The 27,036-nt window shown below is 38.5% G+C and overlaps 1 protein-coding gene across 9 annotated transcripts in view; it reads right to left on the reverse strand.

The window, feature by feature from the left end:
• EPHA7 (EPH receptor A7) overlaps positions 1 to 27,036 on the reverse strand; it is a 211,677-nt gene that overhangs the window by 66,218 nt on the left and 118,423 nt on the right. For 6 of the 9 annotated variants that reach the window (XM_054820420.1, XM_054820412.1, XM_054820416.1 and 3 more), the window contains exons 6-10: positions 20,625 to 20,749; positions 17,041 to 17,209; positions 7,852 to 7,960; positions 7,114 to 7,169; positions 2,885 to 3,010 (exon numbers count right to left, since the gene is read on the reverse strand). In XM_054820420.1, coding sequence (XP_054676395.1) covers positions 2,885 to 3,010; positions 7,114 to 7,169; positions 7,852 to 7,960; positions 17,041 to 17,209; positions 20,625 to 20,749 — 585 coding nt within the window. The remainder of the gene's footprint in view (positions 1 to 2,884; positions 3,011 to 7,113; positions 7,170 to 7,851; positions 7,961 to 17,040; positions 17,210 to 20,624; positions 20,750 to 27,036) is intronic. The other 3 variants (XM_054820417.1, XM_054820413.1, XM_054820415.1) reach the window with 1 other exon arrangement.

Consider the following 27,036-nt stretch of genomic DNA (forward strand, 5'->3'; position numbering starts at 1 on the left):
GGGCTGAATGCCTGAAGGGCTAGATGTTGAAGTGTCCTAATGGATGAGTTCTGAGAAATCTTGTTTAGGACACTGTCACCATTCCAGCACAACTGTTCTGTTGTTGCCCCCAACAGCAGAGCTTAGAGAAGTAAAAAAAGCAGTACCTGGGCCTCAGCTTTACAGTTCTCCAGCCAGAAGGGTAGAACTTTGACTGGACCTTAATATTTCCAGCTGATGTGTTTGGACAAATCTCCACTCAGTATGGCTCATTTTACCAATCTCATAGGAGATGACTGCATACAGAATTCAATTCCTCTCCCTCCCATCTATGCTAACTGAATTAAGGTTAGCTCCGAGCAACTCCATATACCTTTGTTAACATCGTGCTGTACCTGAGCTAATTGGCCAGACAGAGTACAACTCTTCCTGCTTGCACAGCTGAGGCATTAACTTCAACCATCCTTGGGCACTGGAGCCGCGGTCTGAACATCCATGTCATAGCTATGAATACCATGAGGCATAGCTGTTACATACATAACAACTAGCTGCTCCCACCCTTGCCTTGGTGCCTTAACCTTCCTCCTGCACTTCATCAGTGCACTCACAGCTCCTAGACACAAGATCTTACTAAAGGATAACAATTTTCTCTAGCAGTACCTTCCAAAATTATTTTTGTTCCATGCCGAAAACAAGACCTGAGTATAAGTGTATGTGATACTTCAGAGACAGGTAATTAGGATAATTGGCACAGGAGACACTAAGGCTTAACTCCTTTCCTGTTCTCTGTGATCTGATTTGGAATGATTTCCAAAAGTAGATCACTCTCACCCAGGCAAACCAGAAACTTGAACTTGTATGTTACGCATTTCAGACCAGGATGCTAGCCAATGAACTACTTTTATTCCCAAGAAAATAGTATATTCAGCTGAAATGATGCCCAAAAATGATCCAGAAAATATGACAAGAGTGGGAATACTGCACAGCCACACAGCCACTAGCTCAGCATGTCAACAGGGAAGAGGCTTAAAACAAAGGATGTGTGGTACGAACAAGGACTCAGCATAGTGGACACCATATTCTGTATCTGACAGGTGGCCGCAGTGGGATGGTAATGAAAACATTGGCAAGGAAAGCACATATCCCTCATCCAAATTGAGCACAAGCATACTTGCACCCTGTTCATCTGAGAGAGACATGGCACTACTCAATAGTTGACGTGGCCAGCATAGCTGATGCATATTGAGACTGCTAAGTGGCTTTTCTGGTGCTGTCACTAGCAGAAATTCTATATTCTTCTTTGATGTATGAGTTTCAGCTGCTTCTTTGGGTCTTTAACATTCTATTGTTCCTGGACTGCATTTCATTTCACTCCTGTTTGCTGTCTACATCAACAGGTTAAAGCCATAGCTAAACCCCACACTCAATATGCTTTCACCATAGCACTTCTAATTAACTTTCTTCAGAATGACTACTGACACACGTTAGGTTTTTTGCCATCAGTTATACTCATTAAAATCAAGAATAAATTCATCTGCAGTCAACAAAATTAACATTCTGGAATTAGTCTGTCATAACAGTGAAAATATGTTTTAAACTCTATACTCTGCAACTGAACTGTTTTCAGCATTTTGCTCGGAAGGCATCGGCAAAGTCCAACTGAGTATATCTTTGTGCTCTGAACTGTTGCTACACTGATAGTTTTTTAACTCAAAGCAAATGATAAAGCTCATTCATTTTTATATGCTAATCTTGAATTTATATCTTGTATATTGTGTATTTATTAGAAGAGATGCTGCCATTCTAGCATCACAAAAATTACTAGTTAGCGAGGGCTGGATTCCTATGCTCTTACTCATCTGAAGGAATAATTTGCTCAGCAGTGTTGTTAATTTCAACGGTATTACTCCTTGATTAAGACATGATTCAACATGAGTGAGGTTACTTTAAAGAGGCATTGTGAATTCTAAGTGTAAAGATTTTTTTTACAGGTAAACCAGCTTATTTTAGAGATATTTCTTCTCTTTTTAAAAAATACTACAGTATGTAATTTACAGTGCATGCCAAAGTACAGGGTGATTTTAAAAGTTTTCTACTAATACTTTTATAAAACAACAGGAAAGCAAAAGAACATTTCCTCCAGGAATCCAAAGTATTTGATATTTTTCTTACCCACAGAAACTTAATTTCACTACATGGAGTAGTGCAATAAAAATGTCACATATCTTATTAATGCAAACAAATGAAACTGCCTTTTTAGAGCATGAACACCATGTCTTAAGTAGGTGGTAGACAGTTCAAGAGGAAGAAAAGCAATGTAATGCTGGTGCAATTACAATCAGTCATGAGAAGTTAAACAATAACTTTTTGTATTCATAAAATATCAAAAAGAAAAATAGTAGAACAAAAAACAGCCTTAGGGAAGATTTTGTTATACAGAAACAAAAACTTCCTAGTCTCTATTTAAGATTTTGTGCTGCAGCCAGTTTTCCTTACTCACACGAACAAAAATTCAGGGGGCAAAAAGCCCTCTTGCAAAAGGAAAGCGAGCAGAATTTGCACTCATGCCTAACACCTTTACTCTGACAGTAAATAATAGGCAGCAAAAGTGCCCCCCTCCCTCCAATTACATTTTTAACAGCAGATACAGCATTAGAAACCCACAAGCTTTCAATGTCAAGCAAGACTCTTCATTTACTTATTTATTTGAGTTTTTTGTTGTTTTTTTTCCCCTGTTTGTTTTTACATTTTAGAAGCGAGTGCAGCTTCATTGCTCTTAACCACTCTGGCAAATGCAAAAAGTTCTTCTATACTTGAGATATAATTATTTGCCTGTCATTATGATGTATGAGTTTCGATCCCAGCTAAATGGAACAGTTGAATTAGGAAGCCACAGCAGCCTTACCTGCACCAATCACACGCTCAATTTTAATACAAGAGGCATCTAGCTCCTTGGCGAATTGATGGACAGCTCTATTTGGGTCCTCGTAGGTTTCAGGGTCAATGTAGGTTTTGGTGCCTGGAAATTTAACTGTAATGATGTAAGAAAGCATGACTGTGATGAAGCAAAGGCACTTATTGTGCAGTCAGCCCAGGAATTTCATTATGCAGAGTGCTCCTTGGAAGAGTGAACCTGCTTCCACGCTGCCTGAGTCAGAGTCGCTCTGAGAGGCAACCTTAGTTTTAGGCATTATCTGCAAGCATGCTGACACAAGTACACAATCCCATCTCTAAAAATGACTAACATTAGTATCTGCATCTCCACCTTGAAGAGAAAGAAGTAATAAATATTCAATAGTGCTCAATGGAATAAATTCAAGAGTTAAGGGGAGTAAAAATAAAGCAAGGGAAGGGGTATAAGACCAGCAGAGGAGGTGAAACTTTATTTTCTGTGTAAGGACAGCTTATCCTCTTTTCCCAGGTTGCATAAACAGCATTCCTTTATGTTATCTCTGTCTTCTAGCGGGATTTGAAAGGTTCCTCCACCTATTTCAATTTGCTTAAATTACTGAATATAATATTATTTACAGACTGTGGCAATACCCAAGCTAAATTATTCACAGCACTTAGAATTTATATTCTTAGGTACGTTTCTCGCACTAGAATATGAACATGAGAAACACTTTTAGTCAACTTGTAAAGGCATAAGAAGGGAAAGTGGGCTCTGTGGCACAATTATTCCCTCCCTCAAGCACCTAAGTCAAGAATATGCAGCAGTTTGGGTTTTGCTCCCTCTTTCTCCAGTATAACACTTAGCGCAACTCAGGCAGTGTAGAGTTCTGGCCAGCATGTAGTTTTTTCCCTTAGTTTGCTGCTGATTCAGGAAAATTATTTTTTGCTCTTCTGGTGAAAGTAGAAACTTCTGGTGAAAGTAGAGCAACCCTGGAAATCTATTAATCAAGCTTTTTTTTTTTTTTAATGAAATAAATTTAGCTCACAAAGATTACAGTCCTGAGCTTTAATTAAATCAGTGAATTAAAATTCAATATGAAAATGCAAGGATGTTCCTCTGCTAATTGATATACTGATATACAAGAATAAGATCAAAAGTCAATACGAAACATATATAATTTATGGTTGCTCGGTAATCTTTTAATTGAACATAAAATATTTTAAATTTGAAAATATATTGAAAATTAGTTTAGTAATCATGCGTATTTATGTTTCAGATGGCATTACTCACCAAAAATGCCCCAAAACCTCATCAGAAGGAAAAAGCTAGAGAAATTGTTTGAATAATCTAATGAATTTACATCCAGAGAAATTATTTGAAATGTTACCCAGGTATTACTATCTGCCATACTATGTATTTAAATAGATGTTCTTCCAATTGTATTGATAATGCTACAAATTTTTAAAATAATAAATATTTATTTCTTTAAACCAAAAATAACTAGAGAAAATGAGAAGAAAGCAATAGGTTAACAACCTATAATAGTGCTTTCAGACAACAACATGGAGAAGGAGCCATCCTCTTGTGTTTGGGATAAAGGGCCTGGAATGGAGGTAACCTTGCGAATCACAGAATCATAGACCTATAGAATGGTTTGGGTTGGAAGGGACCTTAAAGATCATCTAGTTCCAATCCCGCTGCCATGGGCAAGGACACCCTCCACTAGACCAGGTTACTCAAAGCCCCATCCATCTCAAGTGGATCTCTGAATCTCAAGTGGGCTTCTGATGGTTCTTTATTCAAGCTGTCATAAAACATTTTGACAGGCCAATGCTATCCTGGCATACCAATGTGAAATAACGCTAGCTTGGATTTGAAGACATTGTTAGAAGAAAATGGTACGAGGAAACCAAATATAATTCTGAACTGCTTGACTAAACTTCTCCATTGTACTCCTATCTTCAAGTGTAGTACTTGAGGTCACAGAGAGTTGAGGGGGACTGAAACAAAATATATTAAATTAAATAAATACTCTATTAAACACAGTGCTTTAAAACCTGCTTTAAAAAAATTCGTTACTTGTAAGTTTTAGTGTTAAGTGTTTGTTGCACGTTACATTTTTGAAAATCCAACCTGGTACCTTAGCACAGAGGGTGATTGTCTAGATGTTATGGAGCAAAAGGACACCAAACTGATATTCACAGCTCTGTGACCAAGCTGGTGACCACAGCACTGGGTTACGTCTCATTCTGTACATGGTTATCAAATAAAATTAAACATTAAACCTTCAATCAGCAGACAATGAAAAACTAGCTTGGCAAAAACTGATTTATATTTGGTGCTATGAGTTTAAAAAGACTGTGTATGCTAACTGTGCTGACTGATCTGCTGGCTAACCAGATTTCTTGAAAGTAAAATGAGGGTAATGAACACATATAAAGTCTCACCATTTCTGGATCAATTATTAACCATTAAGTAACAGCTTTCATACTAACTCATTTACACTTTCACTGAAACCAAAAATGCCACCGATGATGGAAATGAAGAAAAGAATTATTTAGCTAGTATATTTCTTTTGTTTATACACTGACGTACAAGAATACTTAGCTGATCTTTTCCTTCAAGGACATAATGGGGATTTTAAAAGTGAAAGCAGTAGCTCTTCTGAAGACATGAAAAGCTTATAATGCATCTACCAGAGGCAAATTTCAAATCCATTGCTCCCAGAATAGTAACATTTAAGTAACATCAGATTTTTGATGAATTCTTTAAAATCAGTTGCACTGCAAAGTGCATGATAAATAATTCTTATCCCATTATTATTTTCCACCTTTCATACGCAGATTATGAATTGATTGACTAAAACTGCAATGATGTCACTACTTAGTTTGATACTCACTGCATTTAAATTAAATGATTTAGGTAGCAACATGCCCAAACTCAGGAAGCATGAACAAATTCCAGCTGATCTGATTTTTTTAGGGCAGAAAGGTGAAACAGAAACTATGATCTGATTTTTGAGTAGAGCTGTGGCTAGAACTACTCATTTAAAGAGGCATGCATTGAGAAGACGCTACAAATTTGTGACTAGTGGCTACTTCACTCTCCATGTGACATTACATTCTCATAATAACTCATGATTTTAACATATAAATCTGATGGATTTAAGGTACAGCTGCCATTATTGTTAGACAGCAAAGGCTACATACAGCATAGCATGACTAAATGGCAAGTTCTCCTGATGTGGAAGTTATCAGGCATGGGAGAAGACTAGAAACGCAGGCATTGTTCTGTGTCAGAACTTATATTCAGTTTAATTCTATTATGTGATTTTGCAATTTTGGATGCTCAAAATAATTTTGCAAGTTAGTTTTGCCATGCTTCCTGAGTTAATGACTGATTCTAAAAGAAATGAAAATACTTTTAATTTCTCATGTCAAAATGATATTACAACTGAAATGAGAAAGGGCTAAAATAAGAAAGTTTTTTAAACAATATTTGTATACACCTGAAACTATTCTTGCATAATCCTTTCTCTCCCCTTAAATTTTTAATTGTCATTAACCCAAGAAAGATGTATGTTATTGAATTTTCCCAGGGTTCTAGCATAAGTTCAGATGGTAACTGTGATTTTAATAAGAGTGGCTTTAGGTGCAACTCTTAGACAGGCAATGATTCTAGAACAGAGAATAATAATGAAGTAGCTGATCTTTCTTTTCATAGTAAATACTCTGTTTTTAAGGACATTGTGTTTTGTAAATATTGATGCAACTTTATTCACAGTAGCAGAAAACAGCTTTTGAGCAGAACAGTTTCATTATTACGGTGATGCAGTGACCCACACTTTCTTAAATCTGAAGTATGCCTGAGGTAAAGATCATATAGTCACTTAGCCAAAGGTCTCTCAAATACTGCACCTCAGAGGGATCATTAGGACAGTGTGAAACATGTATTCAAAGCAACCAAAAGAAAAAGAAAAAAAAAAAAAAAGCAGAATGAAAACAACAGTATATCATACACATGTATAGAAATAAAACTGTCTGTGTGAGCAATGTTGACTTTAATCTGCATTCTTTTTGTGTAGGTCACATTTTTACAGTGTTTAACTTCCCACTTGCTATTTACACAGCATTTTTTTTAATTTCTTATAGCTTTGTCTTTCATGAAGTGTTGTCTTAGTATTGTCTACACTATTGCAGTTGGGAATTTTTGAAAGGGGGAAAAAAAAGCAAAACACTTACAATGAAAGTAAAGTTCTTCATCCCCCTCTTGATCAGCTTTGCTATAGCCACAATGTCTGAAAAGAAAGACACCGGTTTTACTGGTAAATAATGATTTACTTCCTCACATTCAAAGTCCTGACAACATCAGTTCTGCAGGCTGGGATTTTCAGGCACTGAGCACCTAACTCCTGTAGGCCCTTTGAAATTTTCAGCTATAATTCTCTTGACATCAGTGTTTTAAATTAATCATGAACAGTTGCAATCAAAAGGCTTTTGTATCAAATACCAGTTGGGACAGGTCCTAAAGAGAAAATTCTAGTTCTGGTGAAAAGCTTCTACGGATAAAACAGAGGATTAAAGAACTTGAAAGTAGAACACTGTTTTACATGGGAGTATTCTTAAACTTACTGCTGTGCCTCTTTTTCTTGAATGTAAAGTCATTTGAATGCTTATCAGATAAAGTGTCAGACTTCTCCACGTGAGAAAACTGAACCGAAAGAGGGACTTTCAGGAGTACAGGTAAAGGACCTGCTAGGGGTTCCTTTTAACAGCACATTTACATAAGACAAAAAGAACATCTTGATTTAAGTGTGTCTTGCCAAAGTAAGAGGACAAACTGTATAACTGATAATGGGATTTCAGTGAAAATTGTCCTTACTAAAAATGACTTCCATTTCAGTTTCGCATACTACTATCCCAGATTAGAGTTTACAAGAGTGGGGTCAGATGTACTTATGCCTATGCAAGGTGCAATACCTTCGCCCGATGATGAATCCAAACACCATGAAGACCAGAATGATGGTTCCTGCCACAGCAACCACAGCTATGATAATAACAGGATTCTGTTCACTGGAAACAGCTGTGGCTGCAAATGGAGCACAGAGCAGAGATTAGTTTAAAATTATTCCCTACAAAGGAACTGCAGAAAATTAAGTCAACCATCATGAATTGCAGACTGTTAGTTTATCTTCGCCTGAAACTATTACATTGGTAAAGTTAGTCCAAAGAAGGGCTTCTATTGGAAGTTCATCCAAATGCTGGATTAGTTAATGATCGTCTACAGGGAATAAAAAGGAGCTCTACTGGAATTGACTCGGCCAAAGTGCTACAGCCGTTAGCCAAAAGCCAGCACCAGCACCAGCCACCTCCACTTCCTCCTACTGCTGCGCTGCCTTCTGTTTTCTTCAGTGGTTGACTCTTTCCTAGAAGGGAAGACCTGGATACCCCTGTAAGGGGGGACAGTGGGAGAATAATCCCTGAAGAGCTCTGCTTCTAGCCTCCCCTCTAAAACTTGTTGATATGACTTTGATGGTACTCAAGGAAATAGTGTCTTAAATATAAGAAGAATGTTTGAGATGAAATACTATCTATTAACACAGATTTCATAGTTAGCATATTTCTATCTCTTACTGCTATTAATCATTGCAAATTGCTATTATTACTTATCATTTGTTTCTGTTAGCAATGAAAATGTGCTTCCACATATACAAAATTGAATTCTCCATGCTTCAGAGAATTTACACGGTAAAATATCCACACGTTATTGCTCTTTTTATTCAGATATGCCGATACTATTAATATATGCAAATGTATGCATGTCACATTAATGTAAACTGAGGATGTAAATACTTAGCCTGAGAAACCTCAAGGTTTGTTAAATACGTTGCTTGCCCAACATCTAATGAGGGTGGCCATGTACACTCAGTCACATTAAATGAGCACAGCTCTGCTGAATTCTATGGAGCTATGCTGGTTTGTTACAGTGAGGATTTAGCCCAAGAAACTGAGAATAAAGGAGGTGACATCAGGCAGTTATGCTGAGCAAGGGACTGTAAAAGTGTGGCTCATCTGGAAGCAGCAGAGATAAAAGAGAGAAAAAAAAAAAAAAAGGAAACCCAACTGAGAGCTGATTAACTAAATTGTAGATGATATGTTAATATGGTTAACTGCTGGTAGTGGTAACTGAACAGGAATGTCTACACGAGGATTTTATGAATTCCACAGAATCAGGTTCCTGTTGCAGACCTCAGAGGTTCCCATAGAAACAAATAAACCAGTCTTGTCTTTGCTCTGTCTTGGGAGAAGTGAGCCAATCAACATGATTTATTTTGTCACTGACACTGACCTGTACCAACTGCTTCCCCCACAAAATAACAAACCCCTTGTTATATTACACAGATATAGAATAATCTGCACTGGGACTGGGAGGTATTTCCTAAAGAAACTTTGTCATTTTTCTATGTTCTACCTAATGCAGGTGAGAAAGATCTCATTATTCACATCAGTCTTTAACTGAAAAGAACAAATGCTTATCTTTGAGTAACTATAACTTTCTGAGATACCCAGGTCAGAAAGATGCTACTGCAGTCCTGCATATATCCACTTGTGGAACTTTTAGGAAATCAGTGGTCACTATCTCGTGCAAGAGTGTAGGTGTATAAGTAATACAAATCAGTTCCTGTAACATCACCAGGCCATCAAAACAGGCAATCCCAAACAATGTCAAATTTATGTAAAATACAGCATTTCCTAAAACTGTTCCATTCTCTCTTTGAAGTTCAGTGCAAACCTCACTTGGAAGTTAAGAAGAGGCAGCATTCTGTCACAATGGCCAGGGTGCGAAGCTGCATCCATCTAACAGAGTTTGGAAAAATACCCAGCCCAGCCTGCCACCTAATCTAGAAACCAAGTTGAGTGCATAGAGGCTGACATATGTGAGTGGGTTGCTCTGCATAACTGCCTCATTGGGCACTGGAACACCCTGGAAGCAAGCCAAGGATGTTATTTGGACTCTAGAAAATGTTGGGGACGTAGTATGCTGGCCAACTGGTAAGATAGGTGGTATGCAATGTATGACGTATTGAATTCAGTGACCGCAGTCTAAGACATCTGCCTCTGTTGAGGTACTCTGTGCTGCTTCTCTCTTCTGTGTGATGAACTCAGTCTGTTAGCGTAAGGGTGAATCAGAACCCAGCTTCTGGAATGATCACTGTGGTTTGGCAGAAATGAAGATGCTAATGTGTTCTTAGAGGAATGATTCTGGGGCGCAGATGATCCTTTCAGGGGGTGCGTGGCATGGTTACCCGTCAGTGGTGCTGCCACAATGGTGACAGTAGGGAACCACCAGCAGGACAGGGAAGTCTGCACTTACCTCTGCTTATACTGTGCTCAGGCTCAGAGGGCGAGACAGGGACCTGGCACTTGGGCTGTCAGCTACAGCTGATACCTAATATGATGTTATGATATTGGCATATCCATATGAATGAGGCAATGCTTAATTTAAAGGAGTTAAAACCACCTTTTAAATGCATGGTTGTATGTATGGGGAATGGATATCCAAACACCCTGGAAGATATGGAGGGCAGTCAAGCCACACCAGGGGCAGCACCTAGGCCCAAAAGGCCCATGCTTTGTGTCGTGATCACCCCCACAAAGAAGAAAAGGAGGGTTATAGTTGTGGGGGACTCCCTTCTGAAGGGTACAGAGGGCCCGATATGCAGGGCAGACTCTCCTCTCAGAGAAGTCTGCTGCCTCCCCAGGGCCCATGTCAAGGACATCAGTAGGAAACTCCCCAGCCTGGTACAGCCCTCTGACTATTACCCACTGCTGCTCCTCCATGTGGGTGGGGATGAAGCAGAGACACGTACCACAAAAGCGATCAAAAGGGACTTCAGGCTCTTGGGACTGTCACTGAAGGATTTGGGAGTGCAGCTAATATTCTCCTCCCTCCTTCCAGTTGAGGGCAGCAATGCTGGGACAAACAGGCGGACACAGTCTATAAACGCATGGCTCTATGGCTGGTGTCAACGCCACAACTTTGGGTTCTTTGACAATGGGGTGGCCTACACGGCACCAGGCCTGATGAATCCTGATGGGATTCATCTCTCTCAAAGGGGGAAGAGGATCTTTGCCCAGGAACTAGCGAGGCTCATCGACAGAGATTTAAACTAGGCTCGAAGGGGGAGGGGGATAACATCAGGCTTGCCAGCAACATGCTGTGGGATGATGTGCCCAGGTTGGAGGGATGGGGTGCTGGTGAGGCCCCTCGTCCTACTGCTCAGAGACGTGCTGGACGCACTACAGCATGCTCAAAGCCTAGAGGAGACGAGCCAGGGGCTCCGGATGCAACAGGAACCAACGGGGTAACACTGGGAAGATACATCAAAAGAATTCCAGCCACTCCAGCCAATAAGTCAGCCTCAACGGGGGTACAACTGAAATGCCTCTACGCGAATGCACGGAGCATTTCGAATAAACCAGAGGAGCTGGAGACGTGTGTGCGCCTGCAAGGCTATGACCTTATTGGCATTACAGAGATGTGGTGGGATAGCTCCTATGATCGGAGTGTTGGGATGGAAGGGTACAGGCTCTTCAGGAAGGACAGGCAGGGCAGACGAGGAGGCAGCATCGCCCTCTATGTCAATGACCAGCTGGAGTGCATGGAGCTCCACCTGGGGATGGATGAGGAGCCCACCGAGAGCCTATGGGTCAGGATTAAAGGGAGCACTGGGGCAAGGGACATCATAGCAGGGGTCTGCTGCAGGCCACCTGACCAGGGAGACCAAGCAGATGAAGCCCTCTATAGGCAGATAGGAGCAGCCTCACGTTCACAAGCCCTGGTCCTTATGGGGGACTTCAACCACCCCAACATCTGCTGGAGGCACAATGCAGCAGAGCACAAGCAATCCAGGAAGTTCCTGGAATGTGTCCATGACAACTTCCTCCTCCAAGTGATAGAGGAGTCCATGAGGAGAGGTGCCATGCTGGACCTTATTCTCACAAATAAGGAGGGCCTGGTAGGGGATGTCAAGCTCAAGGGCAGCCTTGGCTGCAGTGACCACAAAATGGTGGAATTCAGGATCCTCAGGGCAGTGAGGGGGGTGCACAGCAAGCTCAGTACCCTGGCCTTCAGAAGAGCAGACTTTGGCCTCTTCAGGGATCTGCTTGATAGAATACCATGAGACAAAGCCCTGGAAGGAAGAGGGGCCCAAGACAGCTGGCTAATATTCAAGCATCACCTCCTCCAAGCTCAGGAGCAATGCATCCCAACAAAGAGGAAGTCAAGCAAAAACACCAGGAGACCCCCATGGATGAACAAGGATCTCCTGGGCAAAGTCAAACAAAAAAAGGAAGCCTACAGAGGGTGGAAGCAAGGGCAGGTAGGCTGGGAAGAATACAGAGAAACTGTCCGAGCAGCCAGGGAGCAGGTTAGGAAAGCCAAAGCCCTGACAGAAATTAGTCTGGCCAGGGATGTCAAGGACAACAAGAAAAGCTTCTATAGGTATGTTAGTGAGAAAAGGAGGACGAGGGAAAATGGGGGTCCCCTCCGGAATGAAACGGGTGAACTGGTTACCCAGGACATGGAGAAGGTTGAGGTACTCAATGACTTCTTTGCCTCAGTCTTCACTGTCAAATCCTTGAGCCACACTGCCCAGGTCACAGAGGGCAGGGACTGGGAGAATGCAGAACCGCCCACTGTAGGAGAAGATCAGGTTTGAGAACACCTAAGGAACCTGAAGGTGCACAAGTCCATGGGACCTGATGAGTTGCATCCGTGGATCCTGAGGGAACTGGCAGATGAAGTGGCCAGGCCACTTGCCATCATATTTGAGAAGTCCTGGCAGTCCGGCGAAGTTCCCACCGACTGGAAAAGGGGAAACATAACCCCCATTTTCAAGAAGGGTAAAAAGAAAGACCCAGGGGACTACAGGCTGGTCAGTCTCACCTCTGTGCCTGGCAAGATTATGGAGCAGACCCTCCTGGAGACTATGCTCAGGCACATGGAAAATAAGGGGGTGATTGGTGACAGCCAGCACAGCTTCACTAAGGGCAAATCATGCCTGACAAATTTGGTGGCCTTCTATGATGGGGTGACAGAATCGGTGGATAAGGGAAGGGCAACTGACATCATTGCCTGTGCGAAGCGCATGAAGTTCAACAAGGCCAAGTGCAAGGTCCTGCACATGGGTCGGCGCAATCCCAAGCACGACTACAGGCTGGGCGAGGAATGGATTGAAAGCAGCCCTGAGGAGAAGGACTTGGGGGTACTGATTGATGAGAAGCTCAACATGAGCCGGCAGTGTGTGCTTGCAGCCCAGAAAGCCAACCGTGTCCTGGGCTGCATCAAAAGAGGCGTGACCAGCAGGTCGAGGGAGGTGATCCTGCCCCTCTACTCTTCTTTTGTGAGACCCCACCTGGAGTACTGCACCCAGCTCTGGGAGCCCCAGTACAAGAAAGACATGGAGCTGTTGGAGCGAGTCCAGAGGAGGGCCATGAAGCTGATCAGAGGGCTGGAGCACCTCTCCTGTGAGGACAGGCTGAGAGAGTTGGGGTTGTTCAGCCTGGAGAAAAGAAGGCTCCAGGGAGATCTAATTGCAGCTTACCAGTACCTGAAGGGGCCTACAGGAAAGATGGTGAGGGACTGTTTATCAGGGAGTGTAGTGACAGGACAAGGGGTAATGGGTTTAAACTGAAGGAGGGTTGATTTAGATTAGATGTTAGAAAGAAATTCTTTACTGTGAGGGTGGTGAGGCACTGGCACAGGTTGCCCAGAGAGGTTGTGGCTGCCCCATCCCTGGAAGTGTTCAAGGCCAGGTTGGATGGGGCTTTGGACAACCTGGTCTGGTGGAGGGTGTCCCTGCCCATGGCAGGGGAGAATTGGAACTAGATGATCTTTGAGGTCCCTTCCAACCCAAACCATTCTATGATTCTATGATTTAAAAAAAGGAGATCAGCTGTAAAATCTGTGCTGCTCCTCCAGCAACATTTTCTCATGCAAGCTACCTGAAATGTACGATTTGAAATCAGAAAAGTATTTCTGAAGTCTGCTATGAAAGTGTTAATGATAAATTGGATTAATGTAGGCCAAATATTACTTTCTTAAATATTACACTTTATGTCTTCTATAAAAATTTGTAGTAGTGATATTTCAGACATTAGGAATAAATTTTACATCTGCATTTGACTCTAACCTTGCTTGATTTAAACTGATTCATGGCAAACGGAAAAAGCAAAGTTTTCATACCACGTTGTGCTGAGTTCTTTTACTTTAACAGTGAGAGCTGTAACAAATGGCAAAATCCCCTTCAATTACAAAAAGCACAGGATCATCTTTAGATCCACTGGCTACAAGTCATTGAACATAAATTTTAAATACTTCAGTGAATCAAAAGATAAAATTATCATTTAAGTGATATTCTATGCATTTATATTTTCTTCCTGAGGGATTTTTGTCTCTATTAACCATCAATGGTTAAAAAAAAAAAAAAAAATTACAGTGATTGAAGTACTTTGATCTGTGGCAAACAGTACAGAATAGAAATATTTTGCCTTTACAAAGCATTTTTAGTTCATAATTTTGAAATTTTTACATAAATATGTATGCAATGCCCAACATGCATGATATGTGCAAATACAGGTATAAAATATGTATATTTCACATATCAGATATTATTAATATAATGGATATAGTTCCTCAAATATTGAAAAGTGGTCTTGCAGTTTCCGTCACAATTCAGAAACCAGAGCATAATACAAAAATGTACTTAATCAACAGCACCTACCACAAGGTGCCAGCCGTTTGACATGCCAAGAGAAATTCAGGTAGGCAACATGACTAGCTGACTGTGATGGTCCCTATATATATTCTTACATAAATATATATATATATACTCTCACTATATATATATATTCTTATAATGCTCTGATGTATTTAAAAGCTGCATTAAGAAATCCACTGGCATAATGAGAAGCCAGTGCCTCCAAACTGTAGCGTAGCACTGGTTTACTGCTCACCTGTACAGTACTTCACCTGAGGTATATTTCCTAATAATGATCCAATAAAGGTCTTCCTTTAAAATGTTAACAAAAGACTAATTTTATTAGCTTGCAAGTTCTGAGAACACTATAAATAAAATACGAGAAACAAATATTTTTGTGTAAAACAATTCTAGAAGAATTTAATGGAATTTACTGTTTTTTTAACCAACATTTTAATTATTTCTGAATACTGGAAAGTTGTGGATGCTTATCCTTGATGGCAATTATATTGTATAATGTCCTCTCAAGATAATGGAAAGTATGCCACTTTAAACATTTTCTTTAATGAAATCACAAGACATTTTACACGGCATGTCAAAACACAAAGCTGGCCTGTGACAAGAGAGAAATCTGCTGTGCGTACTGGCTAAGTATGTCACTGGTTTATATGCAGTTTTTCATCACCTGAGTCAGAAAAAGGGTACATGAGCACGGTCAGTGATGCATTTATTCTAGGATGTCCTAATCTTCCATATGTTGACCAAACTCCAGTCAAGACTGTTTACTTCTGAAAATATCTAATCTTAGCGGCTACCAATATGCTTACATTTAGTATATAAAAAATACTCAGGTAACTGAGGAAATGTTGGGGAAACATTTTGGTCTACTAATTTTAAACCACTTTGGACAATAAATTAACTAATCAGCAGAAACTTATGACAGACTTTTAATTTGTTTTCCAGAAATCTACACAAAAAAAAAAAAGGAATTACTTCTGGCTGTACCTCAGGTTCCCATTCTGTGAAATGGGGATTCTGCTACTGACTCTTTCTAAAGCAGAACTCTACAGATGGCGAGTATGCTATCAGACACATATTAGTAGTAACAGTTTACTGCTGCTTTTATGATAATTACTATTTCAATTATGTCTATTAGATATGTGGTATTATTCATGATTGATAGTTTTCATATTCTCTGTGGAACCAAGGTGGCATCAAGACCTAACTACTGTGTTTTAAGAAAACCTACAAATTGTTCAGGTGACACCTGGCTGCAATTAATAAGATGCAATAGTGTGTGTCCGCACCTTAGATATGCTGCACAGAGTGCAGAGAGCAGAGTTGGCATCCCTACCCTTTGAACCTGTAGGGTATGTATTCTCAGCTCCAAATCTGGCTGACCTGCTGTCAGGTAGGTCAACCTGAAGCAAATGACCCAAAACAGAGTAACCAAATTTGGGTCTGTGACACAGCGGTGAAGCTGCCAGGGACACAGGCAGTTCCCATGAATGGGCTCACAGATGCCAGGTCTCAGTGATGGAAGAGTTTCTTTCTGGAGACCAAAAATGTGGAAGATTTTCTCTAAGTGTGCATGCAAAAATCTACATTGGTGAGGAAAAAAAGGTATCAGTGTGATTTTTAGACAAATAAGGGCACAAGACTGGTTTTAGCATCAAGGAAAGAGCAAGCTCTCCCAAAATGTTATTCCTCTGCTAAGATGTCACAGTCAGATTCTCTGATGTAATGTACTAAGACAGCTTGTACTTCAGCTTTGTACTGTCCATTGTGAGGGTTTTTGAGAGGTTGTGTTTTCTTTACACATCTTACAACATATTACATGAGCCTTAAAGAAATCTAGTATCTTTGAGACCTCTGTTTCTTTACTAAACCAAGTTGAAACTAGCCAATGAACTCAAAAAGAGACTAAGGATGGACATACAGCTTAAACAAGGCACACACATAAACAAAATTATAAAGAGATTTTTCAGGAAATCAAACAGGGGGAAAAATGACGTGAAGAAGCCTCTGTGGACTGAAATCTCCTTTTCCTCCGTTACAGAACAATCTAGTAGAGTTACTCAGCTCACCAGTACTCACTTCTCTTGCGGAGGGAAAGAGGTGTGTATTTGAATGGAAAAAAAAAATGTCTTTGTGTTAGAAGGACATCAGAGGAAAAGAACTTGATATGTTACAAATCTTCTCTAGCTAATTATAATAGTGTGATTTGTAGCTCTATGGCAAAACAACTTATTGAAGCTCATCCTGCAAAATAAAGTAACAAAAATCCACCTTCATGTAGAACTTCATTCTTTCTAGTTTTAATAATATTGCCTATGACTCTTTCCTTTTTTGCTTTACTTGCAACTTTTACTGAAAGCATTAATTTCCTATAAAAGTAATTGTTTACCTGTGGCTTCTTCAAGTGTGGCAACATCCAGTCTGGGGCTGTAATTTCCATAACCAGCAGCAGTAAAAGCACGAATCTGGAAAACATACACTGTTCCTGGCTTTAAGTTATTAATAGAAGCTGAAGTGGACTTGGTTTTCACTGTTGAATAGGTCCTCTCCCTTTGATCCTGGAATCAATAAGACAAAAGATTAAATGACGTTTACAGGTCAGATTTTATCATGGTTGCACATCAGCAAGTGACAGCCAGCCTGGGTAGTTTATTTCAATTTGTTGAATGTTTTTTTCTCAACATAAAAAATAAAGCATACTCTGTGGAGTATTACAAAACACTGTCAATGCAATGAGGAGCTCTGAGTGTAACATAAAATTCAAATGGGATGTTCATGTTGTTACTCATAAAACATCCAGACATAAAACAATTGCTTCTTTGGCTCTGATTACATTTTCTGAAATTTTGATGAGAAAATAGCTTGACCACAGCTTTCATGGGGGATTTGCAGGGTCTAAACAGTTCAAGGACAGGGAAATCATTTTTTCATGGTCTGGACACCTTCCCTTGTTACTTTCCAACACCTTTGAAAAATACAGTACTGCCAACGTATAACTGGCTGTATTTTGCACCAAATTCTGAGGTCCTTAGCTCAGTTTTTACTTAGTTTTTTTCCTCTGGCTTTTAGTCTTTTCTCAGGTTTTGACCCTGTGGAATCAACAAGAACCCAGGGAAAGAAGTCTAGTATGATACCCCCCCAAATTTGAAGCTATAAGATTACAAACCCTATGAGTAATAGTGCACTTTCAAATACTACAAAAGCTGTATCACAGGTCATTACAGTATTCAAAGCTCTACTTATTCATCACATTTACTGATCCAGATTATCTTTCAGCACAGATATGTGCAGCCCGGTTGATTTTCGGTGGCAGATGCAACCCTGATTTGAAGGGCAGAAGAGATGAATTAACCAACCATCTGAATGCACCACATGACCAGAGAGGCATGAGCCGTACGAGGCAGTGCTAATGAGATGGATACAGAGGGAAGGAATAAATCTGTTAACTCATTTCAATAACACTTCACCAGCTAAAAATGATGGAGAACCTTCCCCTTCTCAGTCAGTAAAGCAGCAAAGGCTTTTGCTGAAATACAGGGTTAAATACAACATACATGATTTCTTTTCTGAGATTCAGTAATGGCTTCTCCTGGGTCTTGCCCAGTCTGCCATTTGAGCAAGCCCACCAGCTCAGCGAGCAACAATTTTTCGCATCTTCTCCAAGAGGGTTTAAATCATCTCTAAGTGAGGACCATGGTGGAATGTATGCTGGTATGTGAGAAATAATAGGAATGCTTAAAAGATGAGAAACAAGTGTAAGAAAAGCGTAAACAGTCACGTTTGGGACTGTAAGCCGCAGTGGAATTTCAGAGTTTGGGTTTTGATGAATAAATGAGGCTTATTTGAATTGCCAACAGTTCTTGCATTCAAAATAAATAAATAACAAAGAAATAAAAATAACCTGTGCTAGAAATCTCACAGGACAGGCTTACTTGGGAGATTTCATGCAGTTTCCATTCCAGCCCTAGCCAGAAGTGAGAGGTGAAAAAAACACTTATCAGAATATTTCAGAACCACAAAAATGTTTGATTTAATTTGGCTCTAAAAGGAGCTGAAAGTTCAGATTTTTTATTTTTTTTTTAATTAATAGAAAAAACTTTAAACTACCTCTCTTGTTCTGAGCAAGAAACTTAAGAAGTACTTTTCAAACTAACTGCATTATTTTGGAAGGAAGGCAAGCATTTAAGTATTTGTGCTAAAATTCTCTCACTGAATTAAAGGTATACAGTTCAGTTTATCTGTGACTCTTCATAGGATGAGCTTCTTACTCTCTTTTATTAATTTTGTTGTATAATACTGGTAGGTTTCCTTCCATTAAAAAAGAAGTTTAACATCAGTTCTTGTCTTTGCAAACATAGGAAACTGGCAATGAAATTCTGCTGCTTTTTTAAAGTAATATGAATGTATAGGGAAAATAATAAAACCTACATACTAAAAGTTATAATTTTATGAAAAGTCTAGTATCTTGTGCATTTTTCTGTCATCTTCCACAACCTATTTAAATTATTTATTTCTATTTAACAGATTAGAAATTACTCTGCAGTTTGTAGTTTGGGGTTTTGAGTTGGGTTTTTTTGTGTGAACAGTTTTGCCTTTGGTAAACATGTAAACTGGGTTTTGGGGTTTTTTAATGTATTGACCTTATTTGTGTGTGTGTGTGCACAAACACGTGCTTGAAGAAGAAAAATCATCTGCTAAAATTAGTAAAATGACTTTAAAAAATATTTAGCTATCTGTATATATCTGGTAAATTTTGTTGTAAGAGTCATTAACATTAACAACTTAAACTGGGAGTTAGCATCAACAAATAAACATTTAATTCCCTTCCCAAATCACATAAAGATCTTCTGATAAGTATATTTGTGTAATTCAGTACTAAGAATTAGATGTGACACTTGATATTAGATCCAATCTGGTCTGAATTTACCTAATTCTGTGTTACCTAGTAAACTGACGTGCTCTTTTTGATATAAAGGTACTATTACCTTGTTTGCAGAGATGAAATATCTTCACAAGTGATCGCAAAGGAGCTCCTTTGTTCACTTCTCTGCATTTTAATTCTATCTTTTTTTTCTGTTGTTTTATAAAAATTAGGAATATGTTACATGCTGCAGTAAATTTCCCAGGGAATCTGGAGGAGCCACACTTAATCTGGGTCCCATGACAAACATGTAGCTAGCTGGACAACCTGCCTTCACTCTGCTTTCATCCGGCTTATGATTGCATGTGGCCCTACTTATATGCTTGTCAGAATTTTTTTATTCTGGAGTACTTCAAAGTTATCATGAATGAAGCCCTAGACACACTGAAATGAATGTCAAAACTCTGACTGACATCAATAAGATTGCAATTTCACTCTACCATAAACAGAGATCACTTCATCTGCTATTGAAAAGCAGCCCTCGATTCATTATTGTGTTGAGAGAACAAGTGAAAAATAAATCTCACAATGCTGGGACTTTTTAAAAGGACAAATAAGGAATATTTATCAGCTGAAACTGTAGGAAGTGTTTTGGAAGTTTTCAGACATCAAGTCGAAGTGGCCCACCTCATAAGGAAATACCAAACGCAGTCAAGAGTTGTATTTGATATATCATCTCAAGACTGGAATTACAGTGGCACAGAAGGAAATGAAACAAGCTTTATATGCAATGTAGAAGAGACAGGAGAATGACAAATACCATGGTAAAATATCTAAGTCCAACTTAATAATAAAATAAAAAAAAGGTAGAAAAGAAGGCAGATTTCAAGTGGATTTTTCATTTTTAGGATACCAAAATACAATATATGGGACATATGACAGCAATAATAATTGCAGGGTTTCACTAGTTATGAAAAACAAGTAAAATCACTGTGACTTTGAAGAGACAGGTTAGTTGATAGCTGATGGCTTTAACATTGTTCCACAGCACAGCAAGCCAACACGAAGCAAACAGCACATTGCTGTACATTACAGATAATCTTAGCACTTACTTTCTCATAATACTTGATTTCATATTCAGTAATGACTCCATTGGGATGTTCTGGTTCCTGCCAGGAAAGCTCCACGCTCCTCTGCAGCACTCTCTCTTTCATTACTCCACTAACTTGCGAGGGAGCTGTTTGGACAAGATGTGTCAATAAATAAAAAGCAAATTTGTTGGATGCCTAAAACCAAATGTCATTACCGATCTGCCCCATGCTGAGCCACTTTCATTAAGGTAAAGAAAGCACCTTTTCATGGCTCACAATTCAAAGCTAATGAATATTCAAGCAAGACCTTATTACTGTTCATAAACTTAGAATGGAAATCGAATTAAAGTGCAAACAGCAAAAAGTGGCATTATTCAAGTTAGTGCAAAACTGAGATTGATGGGATAGGAATAACAATTAAGCAAATTAATTCTGATTAAGATAGTGAGGTAGATTTTTAGATTGATTAAGAGTCTAAATATTTATTGCATATGTTTCTGAAATGCGCATAAAGAGGAAAATAATGTTTTAGAAACAAAATCACATTTTAGGCTGATTTCATATAACTGATTCCAATTCTGCTTAAAAAATAATCTGTCGCACTATCTGATTATGGCATGACTTGGTGATGAAAAAAGCTTTGTTAAGAGACTAACCCCCCGTGCTCCCCTCCCCGCCTTTTCATTAGTTCAAACCTTCCCAGGACATTCTCTCTTTAGAGCTGAAGTTTCCATATTTGGTCTTGGCATTTTTTGAAAGTGTGAGACAATTTAAGAAGTAGATCTTATGAAAGAAAGAGGACACCGTCTTCCTCCACCTCACTCTACAGAGACATACATACACGCACGCTTGCACACATGCACACGTACACACAGTTTCCTAATAAACTTCAATCACAAACAAGCACCTTTTTAAATAAAAAAACCCCAAAGAACAATGTACAAGCATTATAGAGCCACTGACTGCCATTTAAAAATGTTTAAGAGGTAACGTAATAAAATGTGAGAGACTGAAAAAGTAAATTGCTTTATCAGCTTATCTCATGTTTATCAAAAAAGACAGATGGCAGATTTTCTGCTGAGGTGCAGTTCCAAAGGAAGCCCAACATCCCACTTTTCCTCAAACGTACATACTGCCTATACGAATGTAGCACAGAAGTCCTATAAAACCATAGATCTTTCAAAAAACAATTATGGCATTGGAATCATGCAGAACTTGATCTTGTTCTCTTTCAATTCCATGGAAGTAGTTCAAGGGTGTAACACTGCTCATGCAAAAGATAGATAAAGAGAGAGCCTGATCCTCAGGCCCCTGCAGTTAAAAGCAGAATAACATTTACGTATACAGGAACCTGGTCATATTTGGACACCAGATTCAGACACAGGAAAGGAAATGAAAATTAGGGATAAGTTTGTTTATATCCTTTCAGGTATAGAATCTACTACTGATTCTATGCTTGAATGTTTGTTTCAACAAAAATTGTGAGAATTTTAAATCTTCTTCTAGGTAAAAAAAAGAACAATCTTATTTCAGAACTGTATATAAAGCTTTCACTATGTAAAATGATGTACAGTCTTCAGATAAAACAAGATTCTTATCCCATGCAATAGCAGGTGAATTTCACTTTCTCTTTTACCATTCATCTTGAGTCTAATTAGAGTAATTCCCATTCTAATATTCTTTAGTACACACACTTTCCTCCATTTAATTTAAAGAACATAGAAATAAAACATCTAGAATGCACACTCTTGTATCATTAAGGATAAAAATATAATGATAATGTAAAAATATATGTAGCACAAACAAGACAATAATCCTATAAAAAACTTAAAATTTGATTGTTAACTTCTTAACTTATTTTAATTGTGAAAGTTTCTAGCCTTATTATAACATGTATATTCATGCAGGTTTTTAAATTAAATTTATTTACATTTTATTAGAGACTCCAAGAGACCATGAAAATTAAGGATTGAAGCCATGCATGATAATTTTCATTATGAACTATTATGTTGTATATAATCAATATAATCAAAGTTGAAGACCCTTTAATGTAGGCTGCCTAACTCACAAAATCATAAAATTGTATCGTGCAAACACCATGGTTTGATACACCATTCCAAAGCCAGGATCACTGTCTTTCACTCTTCTTGCATTCTCTTTCTAAAAGCTCAGAGTATTTTCACTCTCTAATTAGTGGAATATATTCTTTTTTGTAGCTAAGAATCTGGAATGCAGCAAACTAATTTACTCTGTCTAGTTTTCTTTGCTGTGATTAACTAGTTGTCGTCTTTGTCTAAATGAGTACCACAGCATCCTGGCTGAATTTCAGAGAGGTCATTATGTTTCATGTATAATGTTCTATCTCATCCAGATAAATGTTTTCAAATTGCTAATTTTACATTTTTAGATGTCCAAAATTGTTAATGTTCATACTTATCATGAAACAATTTTATATTACCTAGGTCACTGGAGTTTGTTCTCAACATTTGCTGCCTTTTGTTTTAGCTTATCAAATTTTTTCATTCCATTGGTCATAGCACTCATTTTTTTTAAGCAGTGAAGCAAAATGAACTCGCTTCCTCTGTATTAGTTAACTCTGTGTATATGGGGAAGGAACAGAGAAGGGGAAAGATTTTAAGCAGGGAAATGAAATACACTGTGTGAGATTCCTAGTTAATATCTGTGCAAACAGGCATATTCCATTCTTAAGGAATTTCCATTCAAAACAAAATCTCTGTGATATATCAACATTGCAAGATAGCATTCAAAACTCTTAAATAAATGCACTCTTACATATATTTCCTGTCAATGAATATTCTTTTCATTCAAGAATGGTCAGATTAAAAGCTGGTCTTGGGTTTGGTGGGTTGTTCTTCTGTTGGTTTTGGTTTTTTTTTTTTGGCAGGGCGGGGGGGAATGGTTGTGTTTGGGCTAAACTAAAAACATTGTGCTACTTTTCATTGGTAGAAGAACCACATGAGGAAGAAGAGAAAGGCCAGCCCTGCAGATTGTCTGTGTTGGTAGCTCTGAAGACAATTATGTTGTATATAACTCCCATACCACACGATATTCCTAAAATGCAGTAAGTTACTTAAGCTTATTTTGTGTCCCCATGCATGTCGGGGGAAGAAGGGACTCATTGATCAGTTGAATCCAGAGTATCCCCCTCTGGCAAGGTACACCAGTCTGTTGTTACTGCAAGGCAAGCTCTGTAAACTAGAGCAACCATGTAAGCCAATCTATTGACGTGAGAGGCTAGATGTATGTGCCATCTTTATCCTGCCTTTTGGGTTGCATTTCTTGATCTGTGCTTAATGAGAGTGTACAGGTCAGAAGCATTTTGTTCTTTATTCTAGTATAACCATTTCCTCCATATTCTCTCTGTGCCTTTCTTACAGGCTGTTTTGCATTCATGTTTTATTTGTTCTGGCTTCCTGACACCTCCTTTTAAACCTTTAGCCCACTTCTCATTGCCTGTCCATGTTAATTAATTAACAACCTATTTATGGTTTTGAAACAACTGTGTTTGAGCGAGCTTGAAAATGAGTTAAATCTTACAATTCATCCCTAAATACAAGATAAAATATAATATTAAATCACATAAAAAAAGATAACTCTCTAAAAACAGAATTAAATATATCATTTTTGTTCCCTTTGCTAGCTAAACAATAACAACAATAATAATAAAAATAACATCATCATCATCAACAACAACAACAACAATCATAATAGTAATAATAATCATCCAACAGTTTCAGGTTTGTTTTTTTGTTTTGGTTTGTTTTTTTTTTTTCTTTTAGTAATCTGGTCCTTGCCACTGCATCTATAACAAAGTTATTGGTGATGAAGACACTTCTTACAGCATTTCTAGACAACTAAGTACCCAGTCCTGAATGACTTGAGCATGCATAATCCCTGCTGTATCACTTCAGGTTACAAAGACGCATCACTTGTCAGAATCATTATTTCCATAATATATTACACTGGGGGATACAGGCTGTTCAAAACACCATTTGCTATCAACTTTCTTTCTGAAATACCTCATCTCTTCTTTTTCTCCTTCCTGCTGACACAACATCCAATGCATCAAACACACACAGCCTCTCAGGGCTAACAGGCAGATGTACCTACACATGCTGCATAAGAAAGTACTTCGAGAATGACAGGCCCTCAGCACACTCATTCACCTTTTTTAAATGCTTCAAATATACCATTCAGCAAAAGGAAAAATTGATTTTTCACCAGGTTTCAACATCACAGCCACAGAGAAATATAACTCTGCTGGGCTTTACTGATAAAGCCTTCAAGTTATATAGATTTCAAGCTGGTCATCATTTTCAGATCAAGTTATAGAAAAAGTTAAAACTGAGGTGTCAAAAAGAGCAGGGTATTCCAAGGAAATATTCTGTTCCAGAGACAATATTGCATCTGGTAGACTGATGTGTTACATTCATACTGCTAAGGCAAGCATATGGTATATTATTAATACGTGCAAATATTTAGGTATAGAAAACTGTGGTGATTAATTTGGAAGGCATTGCTTTTAGTCCAGAGTCCTCTGAAAATGTTATAATATTTCTCATGCCTTTAATCTCTATCCTTAGCTATTCTCTGGTTCTCATGCCTAACATTTCCCTTGATCTGCAGTGTACTTTCCAAAAGAAAAGACTGATGCAAAATTATATCTTTTGCACTTTATATCAGAAAAAAAGAAAAACAAAAAACAAAAAAACCCTGAAAAAAGTGAAAAATACTAAAACAAAACAATAAAAACTTAAAAAATGAAAACATGTGAAGCTAGACTTTCATATATAAAAGGAAATAGGCATAATGCACCAATCGCTCGCACAAAATCACCTGTAACACCTTTTATTGAAAAAAGATAACTCAGCAAAAGAAACATACCTAGCCATTTCTCTGAGATTTCTTAAAGTCCTGCATCTTGAATGTGTCTCAATTCTATCAACAGCATCAGTCATGGGGACTTTTAATTCGATACTTTTTAAAAAGATTCTCTAGAAGCAGCATTCCCGGTGTTTAGTAGTTCATGTGTATAAAAATCTATTAAAAATCCTCAGAAATAATGGTTTCAGTCCTGCAGTCCCACTTCATGCAGTTTCACAAACGAACATGAGTGAATGCTCCCAACGCAGGACCAAATCCCATAGCAATAACTGCTACCAAATCTATGTTTCCAACTCCAGTTTCATCATTTGTTATACAAAGACTAACAAATGAATCGGCTATCAGCCTTCCTTAACTTTTTTTTTTCTTTATTTTATAATAACAATAATGTGCTTAGGATAATCAGAGCTGAAATCAACAGCAACACCCTCACTTTTATAGCATGGGACCCTTACAGCACTGCCCGAAGAACAAAAACTTGGCTGTTTGCCTCTTTCCTTTTCATACCACAAAGATATGCAGCAATCACTCAAAACCACTGGCTTTTCATACAGCAGCAGAGATCAATTTTTACATTCCTGTAAAACTGTATCTTAGGGCCAACGTAACTTTTACATTACATGAGGCATTAACACTCTTTTTCTGCAAGTGTTCTACAGCAGTTGGGGATGTTTTGAGTATTCAGCCTGAAGGGGACATTGCTAACAGATGCAAACCATGGAAAAATGGATCCCAACGGTTATAACCTACTCTATTATTTCTTTATAAAATGCCTTTGCTGTCTCCTTTCTTGGCAGAAATCTGTAGATAACAGCGTTGCTTTGACTCTATGACTCTTTTAAGGGAGACTGGAATCTGGTGTCTTACCAACAACAAACACAAAATGAACCCATATATATATATATGAAAATAGTAGCAGAAAATTATACTGTTGTTAGCTCTCAACTGGTTGTTCAGGAAGAGAATACAAAACTCCCTGTACTCTATTAACAGTCCTGCACCGAGATTACCCAAATGGCACCCTTCTCCGCTGGCTTGTGTGCTAATTTGCTCCCAAGAGAAAGTCTGAAAATGAAGTCATAACCTGGCCTCCCACCATGCTCTGGTTTGCTCTGAAAGGAAACTTAGGCATCAGAATTGCCGAAATCACTAAATGAGAGTGGTAGGCAAACAGATTATGCACCCTGAGGAATTGCAGCTGCCACTGTCAGGGGCCTGGGGTCAGCATGTGGCACCACACTGGTTTGCATGCTGGTCTGAAGCAAGTACCTGGACAAAAGTGTTTGCAGGTACTGGGCAAACTTTAAGACTTTACTATATAGACATTGCCCTTATTTGTTTATTCTATTTTCCATAAATATACAAAGGTTTTTTTTTGGGGGGGGGAAGAAGATATGAAAATTTTAGAGCACTGTAATATGGCAGTGCTACTCGAGCCGTGATAGACATCTGTCACTGTTTGTCCTTTGAATTCTTGGGAAAAATGTCTACATTTCTCTTCATGTTTACACTAATATGTACAATAATT

Source organism: Grus americana, chromosome 3 (genome assembly GCF_028858705.1).
Source record: "Grus americana isolate bGruAme1 chromosome 3, bGruAme1.mat, whole genome shotgun sequence".
Taxonomy (NCBI): Eukaryota; Metazoa; Chordata; class Aves; order Gruiformes; family Gruidae; genus Grus; species Grus americana.